The sequence below is a fragment of the Humulus lupulus genome, chromosome 1 (assembly GCF_963169125.1).
Source record: "Humulus lupulus chromosome 1, drHumLupu1.1, whole genome shotgun sequence".
Taxonomy (NCBI): Eukaryota; Viridiplantae; Streptophyta; class Magnoliopsida; order Rosales; family Cannabaceae; genus Humulus; species Humulus lupulus.
In genome coordinates, this window is record NC_084793.1 from 220647172 (window position 1) to 220658455 (window position 11284).

Genomic DNA, 11284 nt, shown 5'->3' on the forward strand with positions numbered 1-11284 from the left:
TAAATGATGCTCAATTAAATTATGCAACTACTGCGAAGGAATTACTTGCAATTGTCTTTGCTTTCTACAAGTTCAGGCCATATTTAATTGGTAATAAGGTGATTGTTTATATAGATCATTCAACTATTAAGTACCTTATGACCAAGAAGGATGCTATACCTCGCTTGATTCGATGGGTCCTATTATTGCAAGAGTTTGATATGGAAATTCATGATAAGAAGGGGACAGAAAATTTAGTTGCAGATCATTTATCTAGATTGGAAAACGAAGAAGAGCATAATGAGAAAGAGGAGCAAATTGATGAAAATTTTCTAGATGAACAATTATTATTGATTGAAAGTGAAGAAAAGCTACATTGGTTTGCGGATTATGTCAATTATTTGGTAGCTAATGTTGTGCCTCCGAATATGTCAAGGAAATAACTTAAAAAGTTCTATTCGGAAGTTAAGCATTATTATTGGGATGAACCCATTCTTTTTTGTCATTGTGTTGATCAAGTAATTAGAAGATGTGTCCCATAAGAGGAGATGGTTTCATACTTACTCATTATCATACTTTACATTGTAGTGATCACTTTGGAGGAACAAGGACAGCAGCAAAAGTTTTGCAATGTGTGTTTTGTTGGCCTTTGTTATTTAAAGATGCTAGTGCCTTTGTTAAGAGTTGTGATTGTTGCCAAAGGATCGATAATATATTAAGAAGACATCAAATGCCAATGGATGGAATTCTGGAAGTTTGAGTTGTTTTATGTATGGGGAATAGATTTTATGGGACCGTTTCCATCATCTTATAATAATAAGTACATTTTTCTGGCAATAGATTATGTTTCTAAATGGGTGGAAGTTGTAACAACTCCTACCTATGATGGTAAGGATGTACTTAAATTTCTTCATAAAAGTATTTTTACGCGGTTCGGTACTCCAAGAGCAATTATTAGTGACAGAGGCAATCATTTCTGTAACAAACCATTCACAGCTCTATGCTTTTTTATGGAGTTCATCATCGAAAGGCTCTGTGCTATCATCCACTTGCTAATGGTCAAGCAGAAGTGTCAAACCGAGAGATTAAAAGTATTTTAGAGAAAACTGTCAACATATCAAGGAAAGATTTGTCAAAAAAGCTTGATGATTCACTGTGGGCATATCGCACAGCCTGCAAGACTCCGATTGGTATGTCACCATATCAGTTGATGCTTGGGAAGGCACGCCATTTACCAGTAAAACTTGAGCACCGAGCTTATTGGGCGGTGAAAAAGATGAACATTGATTTATTTATGGCGGGACATAACAGCCTTCTAGAGTTGAATGAGCTCGATGAATTTCGAAATGAAGCCTATGAGAATACAAAGATTTATAAAGAAAAGTCTAAAGCATTTCATGATAAAAGGATAATTAGAAAGGATTTCTAACCAAGAGACAAGGTGCTATTATTTAATTCTCGATTGAAGCTTTTTCCAGAATAATTAAAGTAGAGATGGTTGGGTCCATTCAAAGTTGTTGTTTTATTTCCTTATGGATCAGTGCAGTTTCATAGCGAGAAAATGGAACATTTTAAAGTGAATGGTCAGATATTAAAGCATTATTTGGAAGGACCAGTGGAAAAGTGCAAGTCTATGATGGTTTTGGAACACCTTTGAATAAGGTATTCAGCGTCCGACTAAATGACGTAATCGACAGCGCTTTATGAGGCATTCCTATACTTTATTTTAGTTTATGTTTTAATTTTTAATTACTTGAAATTTTTTATTTAATTTTGTTTTGGATTTGTAAAGATTTATTTATTATAAAATGTTTGTAAACATTGTGCAATTCGTGAAAAAGGTTGTTTTCAAATTAGTCTGAAGGTCAACTCGCGAGTTGAACTTGTAAGTTGCGGCTTTCAACTAAGTCAGAAAGCATGGAAATTGAAGGAGGAGGTGGGCCGCCACTTGAACTTATAAGTTGTGGGCCCAACACAAGTCAAAGAGCATACGAGGTCTTGTACCTGAGTGTATTGCACCAAATTTTTTTTTTAGTTATTAAATTTTTGTGTTTTATTTTTATTTAATTGTTAATCAATGTGAATTATATTATTTAATTGTTTGTTTGTTTAAATTAATTGTTAGAATTTTTTTGTAGAATTTTGTGAATTTAATTATTAAATGTTATTTTTTTTTAAATGTGATTATTTGAGTTTTGGATGAATGCACTAAGGTGCATGGTAGGTAGTGATGCACCCTAGTTATTGAGTGTGTGCATGTGCATGTGCATGGTTGCATGGTGCACATGTGTAGTATTTTCTACACACTTTGTAGTTTCCTTTTATTAGATTATTTATTAAATTAATTAGAAAATAACAAAAATGAGGAAATGGTGAGTGGTGAGTGGTGGACGACAGAGTGGGAAAGGAAAAGGATTTTATTCCATTTTTTTTAATCAAATAAACTAAAATTGGATGACTAAAGTTATTTTGGGTAAGGGAATTGTTGACATTTTCTATTAGTTAAATCTTTTTATTGTAATTGATTTTTAGGCTTAATTAGAACAAATGGTTAGGGGAACTTACCAATTATTTTTATTAGGGTATTATGACGGAATTAAAATAAATAGGGAAGGAAATAGAAGTGAGCCATTATGCTCTTGGAATGCCAAAACTAGAGAGAAGAAGAGAGAGAGAGAGAGAGACGTGAGCTAGAGAGAGAAGGGAAGAGAGAATCAATTCTAGGGTATCCATTTTATGTTTGTGCTTGTTAATTTCTCTTATATTGATTCTAGTATTCTTAACTAGAGTTTGATTTTTTGTTTTCTCCTTCTCCTCATGATGGTTTTTGAAAACCCTAGGCTTGAACAAAGGGTGATAAAGTTTGAGTGTTGGTCATCTTGTGTGTTCTTGATTTCACAAATCAAGAGAGGTAATGGATCTTTAGCCCTATTATTTTCATGTTATCTTGGGTATTCATGGTGTTTTTGGTTTGAGGTCAATATAGGTTGATGATGGGGGGATGTTGTCTTGTTGGTATTCTTGTTGATCTTGTAGATTTGGTTGATCGTTAAATGTTTCATGTTGTTTTGTTTGTATGGTTGGTTATTATTGTATGATAGAGAAAGGTCATGTATAAAAGAGTTGGTAAATGTTTTGATTTGTGATCTATTAAAAAGGATGATGAATATTTTTGAGGTAACATTAAGGGATTTAATTATTTTGGGCTATGGGAATTTCGGCCTAAGGATGATGTTTAAGCATGATTGTCATTTTTTTTTATGTTTTTATGTCAATTAAAATCTTAGAAACATGATAGGTTGTTTGTAAGATTTTAAATGAATATATGTTGGTTTTGTTCTTCGTTGAAATACTTGCTTAATGGTAATATGTCAATAGTTATATTCACAATGAGGATTAAATATGCATATTTGTTTATGATTTGATAGTATGGTTTATGGTGGTTTGATGAATTATTGTATGCTAATGGTAACATTAAAATGATTAAAGAGGTTTAGAAACATGCTAGGGTTTTTGTTGGAATATTATTAAATAAATATGTATGAATTTTGTGAAATATGATTAAAAGAGTGAATTTCATGATTATTGTACTTGCTGATTTTGTGTATAAAAGGTGTCAAGATGATGAGAAAAATGTTTTTGAATGCTTACTTAAATTTTGCAAGTGCTTTGATGTTTCAAGAAAATAAATAGAAAATTTTAAGATGCCTTGAAATGGTATTTTTGCACAAATAATAATCTACATATATTTTTTTAGAATTTTGAGAAAATATGAGATTTGAAAAATTAAAAATGGTGATTTTAAGGATATATTTGGTTGCTGGAATTTTAGTAAAAATGTGAAGTTGTATTTTTAAATAAAAGGAATTTAATGTGTATGTTGAAATAAATTAATGCCCTAAACTATGAAAATATTAAAAGTGGTATTTTTAATATAACTATGAGTGTTCACTATAATAGTTATGATTTTTCTTTGTTATTAAGCAAAATGGTGAATTTAATTTACTTGTGAATTTTTAAGTTGATCAAATAGTGGCTGAATGTTTATTAAAATAGTTATTGAATTATCACTTATGAATTAATTCTATTTAGAATTAAGTCTTAAAAATAATACAAGTGAAAATGTATTTTTCTACAACTAAAAAAATTGTATTTTTCTCAAATTAAGATTGTAAATTTGTTAATTGGATTATAATGTTATTTTAAGAAAACATGTTAAATTATAAGTATTTTTTTTTTACATAATTTTATGGAATTTAAAAGTAAGCAATGAAATTATCATATATATATATATATATTTAAATGGTTAAATAAATTATTTTATGAAATAAAATATTGTCTTAAGAGGTTTAATCAACTTAATGATTTTAAGAAGATAAATAATGGTGATCAAAGCATGTTACTAATTCATTATTTTCAAAACGATAGAAATAAGCACATAGGAATTATCGTTTTTAACGCCGCTTTTTAACAACGTTTACACGTATGCATGTTGCATGCAATTTTACTTTTACATTAAAAAATAAGTCTTTTATGCAACTATATGATTTTTATAGAAAAACCATGCATGTAAAATAGTTATAGTTTGCATTATTCATTTGATGACTTTATGTGAAATTATGCCTAGTTTGAATGTTGTGAGTAGATTTCACCATGTGTGTATGCATACATGGGTTATATGAGTGGGCAAAATAGAGTTTTATGTAATGCTAAAGGATGTTATTTGGTTATGGTATAGGGCTCGTTGTGAAGTTGTCATTTTTGCTTTGCTTGGACCTGAGGTAAGGAAGCTAGATAGAATTTGTTAATTTATGCTGTGAATGGTAAGAACGTTTGTATGGATGAGAATGTTATGATTGATGATACTTTTGCGCTATGAATTATGAAATGCTTTATTGCGATGATGTGACAGGATTGTATGTCATTTGAAATGTTGTACGTTATGAATGGTTGTTAGCGTGATGAGCGCGACACATCAAAATGGGGTTACTAAGGATGTGAAGATGTAATCTGAGTTACTAAGGATATGAAGACATAACTTCAAGGGCGAACACGCCGAGGTTATTCAAGGACTAGAGATCTTATTTACCTCAAGAGGTGACATGGACAAGTTAGCGGGCTATGTTCACAAAGATATGATGTTTATGTTATGATGTTATGATGATGATGACTTTGTATATGATGCCAATGTTGTGATGATTATGTTTATGTTTACAATAATGATGCTATGGTGTATGACGATGTATGAATGTGAATATGTTTTGTGTGTTTTACTTATGTGTTATTTGAATTTCGTTACTGGCTTTTAGCTCACCCCTTTACTTTCCCTTCCAGGTAGCAAATAGGTTTCTCTATGGCACGCGTGGTGATGTGGGGAGTTCTATCGTAATGGTGTGTATTGTGTTGGGGCATCCTATGGATGAGAAACGATCAGTTTAAACGCCATTTTTCTAAAATAATGTTATGTTTATTTTAACATTCTAAACTTATCAGTGAGACTTGAACTTTTGTTATTTTTAACAACTTTACATGAAAACTATTATTTTTCTTTTTAAACTATTGGGCTTAACTTCCATGTTTTAGCCAGGCCCAACTGCGATTTTATAATAAGTGGATTTTCTCCTATATATTCATGAGTATGCGAATGTTTTGTAAAGAACTATATTAGGGTGTTTTACACTGAGGCGGGCTGCGACTTGAATAGGCTGGGCCGCGGCGCCTGTGAAACAAAAATCTGAAGAAAATTGATTCGGGGCGCGACTTGCTATGCCTGGGTCGCAGCGCGCCTATGTCAGAAAGTGTAAAATTGACTTAAATTTGTGTTTTTTTTTCTCATCCTAAACCCTTCATTTCACAATTTTCTTTCTTCCTACACAATTTATTTTAAAAAATCTCTCTCATTTCTTCCTTTATTCTTCTTCTTAAAATAGCTAGCAAGCCACACCCACTACTAGGGGTCAAATCAGGAGGTGGACATACAGTATTTTCCTTATCCACCACCTTTTTGAAGTGATTCGCACTAGGTAAGTTTTCTTTATTTACTTATTTTTAAACATTGGAGACAATGTTTAGCTTAAGTTTGGGGGAGGGCGCATATATTTCTGTTGTTTTGTTTGTGTTATTTTTTTAGTTTGTGTTATTTTTTTAATGTAGAGTTTTGTTTTAATGTGTATGATTGACAACAAGTTCCAATGAGAACAAAGTGAATGTTATGCGTATAATCCAAAGAAAATGAAATCTGAAAAAAATATGTGTGCTTGATTGAACACTCCATTAGTTCATTTTAGTTTAGACAACATTTGTTGAATATCTTGTCATGATGTTTAAATTGATGTTTTTGATATGATTATGCTTGCTAAAATTGGTTAGTGGAATGATGAATGGAAAGTGGAAATTATTTTGTACAATTCTAGAACTTTCTTACTTGTTTTTTTAGGCGAAATAATATATCATGTAATATGATTTAGGCTATCATTTGGACTATTTGAGTTTTCATTGCCGACCTAAAATTAATTGATCATTTGTTTACCCCTTTTGAGCATAACATTGTATCATTTTTTTCTGAGATACAATTTAAACCTAATACTTGAAACTTGGTTATATATCCGCCCCTAATATACTATGAACACATGATTGAAAAAAAAGTTATGGGGATTGACGTGTAATGGGGTTTATTTGTGAATATAGTGGGATTAGAAAATGAAAAGTGAAAAAGATTTGAGAGAGTATATATATTAAAAAAAAAAGTGTAATAAAAACTACACTCCCAATATGAATATATAAAAGAATACAAGTTTGGGGGATTGTAACATCCTGCGTTTTCGGGTACCTTGAAACGACTCGGGTTGGGATTGTTTTCCCCAAGTTAAGAATATTATTTTAAATAATATTATATATTTTTTGGATTTTTTTTCCATGAGTTATTGCTAGCCAAATTATGAATTTTGTGTTTAACAGTCAAGATAAGACTTTCGGTCTTGAACCGACACAAAAACCCTGATCGGGTAAAAATCTCGGAAAATAAAATGAAAATCTATGGCAAATATATTTTGGGCTAAAAATACATTCATAAAAATTAAAGTTTGATAAAAAATAATAAACCTAAGAGAAAATGAAAATTTTAGGGCATTTTGTGTTAAATGCTTAATTTTGTCGAATTGAGGAATTTTATTCCATGAATGGACCTTAGGTTAAATTTTATTATGATTAATTAAATTAAATGTGAGAGACATTTAATTTAATTATTATGTGTTTAGTTTTGTGTTTAAAACTTAATAAGGGTGAAAAAGGTTATGGGAAGTCAAATTGGGTTTTTTCTTCTTAGGAAATATTTATTAACCTTTATATATATATAAAAAAAATATATGATTACATATATAACAAAAGGGGTGGCCGACCATATGATATAGTTTAATTGGGTAGACCAAATTTATTAAGTTTAATCCCATTTTAAATTTAGGGTAAATAGTCAAGTGGGTAGTAAAACACTTACGATATTTTTAGAGTTGTATAAACTCTTCTACACCCCCCCCCCCCCTCCCCCCCAAAAAAAAAAAAAAAAAAAACCGACCCTATACTCTCACAAACACTGTCATCTTTTTTTATTTATAACTCTCTCAAGTTTTCTCTCCATCTCTCTCACCAAGTTTGGACAACCACTGTATAGGGCAAATGCACCCAGTTTTTTTGTAAAATTTGGTGGAAATATTATTGGCATAACCTAGTATTCCACTGTAAAATTTGGTAAGAAAATGCTGAACGGTTTGAATGTTATTAAGTGTCAAAGTTTGGAAAGAAAAAGGACTTGAAAATAAGGTCATTTTTACCTCATTATTGGAAAATAATTTCACCAATAAAAAATGCTCCTTTTGACCTAAGATTTTACAAAGACCTAAATGTGTAATGACCCAACTTATTTTAGACTTTGGACCATTAATAACTACTATACATAGACATTAATCTTTAAGAAAACATACATATGAAATAATCATAACTTCATTAAAACTGTAAAACAAAGGATAAAATACATAAAATTCAGAGTAGGATATGGGATCCCATTGTTTTGAAAATAAAACATAACATAACCTAAATCTTAAATAAATTGGTTATAAAATCAAGTGTGGAAATACATAGAAATCATAATTTAAAAGACTTAAACAACTTCGTCCTCGAATCGTTCGCGCAGTACACCGAATCCATTCTCCCTCAATACACAATCCCAAGCTGCCATGAATCTTCCCGCCGCCATACTATTTTCCTGCACATATAAAACAAAGGAATGAGCCTAATGCCCAGCAAGGAATATCTACTACAAGCATGAAACATATACATAAACATAAGCTATAAACATATAACATATTCTAAAAACATATATCATAATTCTAACCCATGTACATGGTAACTATTGGGGTTTGCTAACTAAGCAACTATAAGCCTCATACTACAATGAGGTTGCTAGTTAAGCAACTACAAGCCCCAAAACATAAATGTATTGGGGTTTGCTATTTAAGAAACTATAAGCCCCAAAACATACATAACATATAAAAAAAACATACTATAGCATAATCATAACATATAAAAACATACTATAGCATAATCATATACGCATATAATACTATTCTATTTTCCTTACCAAATATCGGGATGTGAGAACAAGGACGGGATTTTGGAACACTCCTAAAAATCATTAATAGAAAGGTGAGTATTCTAAAAGAAAGAGATGAAAAGGAATGAAATAAACCACCGAGAAGGTACTTAGCATCAAGAACCTCAAGTTCAAAGAACTTAGATGCCTAACCACGAATAAAAACAGCGAGTTAGGAATTGAGTAGAGAAAAACTATAAAAACTAATGAAACAATACAGAAAGGAACTAGAAATGGGAATACCTTGAATGCAATATAACCGAACTACACCTCGATATCGGAATGCACACCATTATCCTTACTTCCCATGTTTTTAATAAGCTTAGAATGATAAAGCTTATAACCCCAACCCAAGTGTTTAACACTCTAAAGTTAACCTAGCAGCTTGAAGGCTCTGAACTCAGCTTGAAGAATGAAAGAAATGGCTGGGTACTAGGTCCTATTTATAGAGTTCAAGAATGAAAAGATATTCATTTAGCTTGAATAAAAATAATGACTTTTAATTGAAAAACATTTAAATATTCGTTCAGCAGAGGCTAAAGACACGGTCAAAAAGATTATGGACTTATCAAGAGGTTAAGGATTAAAATGAGCTCGGTTTCAAAATTATGCAAAATTCATGCCCTAGATGCGATATATCGCCCATGCTAGGCGATATATCGCCTGGGCTAATATTCTCGAGGCTTGTCGAAGTGGTCGTGCGAAGTTACGTGTTTTTCGTATCCCCGTGTGGCGATATATCGCCCCCTAGAGCTGCGATATATCGGCATACACTGAAATATTATACACGTAATTGCACTTTTTCAGCCTAATTTTAATTGAGTAAACAACTTTGACTGAGTCCTATAACGATTTCAAAGCCGCTGGCAGACTCTGGGATTTTTAAATATTACTCTTAATAAACTATTCCTCAAAAATACTTAATTTCTTAATAATCATGCCCATGACAAGTGTCATTATCTTATAAAGTCTATCTAAACCTTATAGTATAATAAATATCATCTTCATAATCAGCTATATTAATCAAACCTTATGTTATAATTAATATTCTTAAACTATAGGTTAAACTTATAAAATCTACAAGTGTTGCTGCGAGTGTCCAATTAAGTCCGGGCTTGAACCATAATCCACAGTAATAAACATACTATAACTACTACTAGCTATTACTATTACTACTACTATCTAACTAGCTAAGTAAAGTTCTTGGACTCTACAAAATGGCATACAAAAAATGGAATTGGAGAATTTTGGTAGCCATTGGGTAAGTAAATTTAAAGTTATGAACTAACAAAATATGTAGTTAAAAATGTGAAAAATAGGATTTCCACACTTAGTGTAAAAATGAGATTTTGGAACTTAAGGTAAAAAGTGAAAGTTTGCTTATGGCAAGATAAAAACTTGGTAAGTCTTGAAAACATATTTTGACCTAAAATACCACTTTGAGTTTAGTGTGAATTATTTTTATTAAAGAACTTTTTTATTCTTTTTAAAAATGAGAGATTTAATTTATTAATAAGTTAGTAAATTAAAAGACGGGTTAAAACCCTATATTTTGAGAAAATAATTAAGTAAATTATTCTTCTAGTAAATAAACTTGATTAATTGATTTCAGAAAATTAACTAGCCAAGATGAGAAATTTTTAACGGTTTTCCTAATTAAGATAAATTAAGCAATTTTCTTAAAATAGTTTTTAGAGATTAACGTTAAGAAAAAATAAAAGGAAAATTAAGAGTTATTTTCTTGAAAAAAATAATTAAGGAATTTAATTAGTATTTTATGGATATAATACCGACTAAAATCTTCTGTATATTTAACTTACTTGTTGAAAGTACAGGTTACTATAATGTAACACCCTAATTTCTCATAAATTATCGAGAACACAACGTTGGGTCATAATCATAAATATTGCTCTTTTATTGAATAAAAACTTTAAAATAAATACATGGATCCATTGTTTTACAAAAACAAAATAATTATCTTTAACATAAAAATATGAGCAACATTTAAATAAAAATTTCAAATAATCATTCTTTAATAAAAATAGGGCCACTTGATCTTGCTCGAATATATAGTCCCCATGAGTACATCATGAAGCTCTTAGGTCCCCACTCGCCACCAGCCTTTCTATCAAGCCCAGTAAGGAAAATACAAACAAGAGTTAGTCATATAATCAAACATAACATAAATTCACAAGAGTCATACAAACACAAACCTCTAGATCATATCATAACTTAAGTCAGAATTCTAAATCATAATCTAAGTCATAAGTCAAAGATCATAGGTCATAAGTCATAAGTCATAACTATAGGTCATAGGTCATAAATCATAATCATAACTATAATAACAAGTCAGATATAATAAAAAGATAAGTGTTTATACAGGGGTGGCAATTAAGCCCCGGACAAAAGTCCCCTATACACTGGACATAGGTCCATCATAAAGTTTTTGCAACCGAGCCTACCGGACATAGTCCGTCATACATCTATAACGACCCCAAATTCGCTAATGAGGCTTAAGGGCCTTGATTAGTGTGCCGGGAGGGCATAATTGGGTTAAATATGGTTTGCATGAATATATTGATTTAAATGCATAATTGTATGATTAAAACGCTTGTATGATTATATTGGTGTTAAAATTATATATATATGGTATTTGTGAGA

The 11284-nt window shown here is 30.7% G+C and overlaps 1 protein-coding gene across 1 annotated transcript; it reads left to right on the plus strand.

The window, feature by feature from the left end:
• The first annotated feature begins 979 nt into the window (after positions 1 to 979).
• Positions 980 to 1408, plus strand: LOC133829769 (uncharacterized). The gene has a single exon (XM_062259565.1). The coding sequence runs from the start codon at positions 980 to 982 to the stop codon at positions 1406 to 1408; it is 429 nt and encodes a 142-aa protein (XP_062115549.1).
• Positions 1409 to 11284: the final 9876 nt, after the last annotated feature.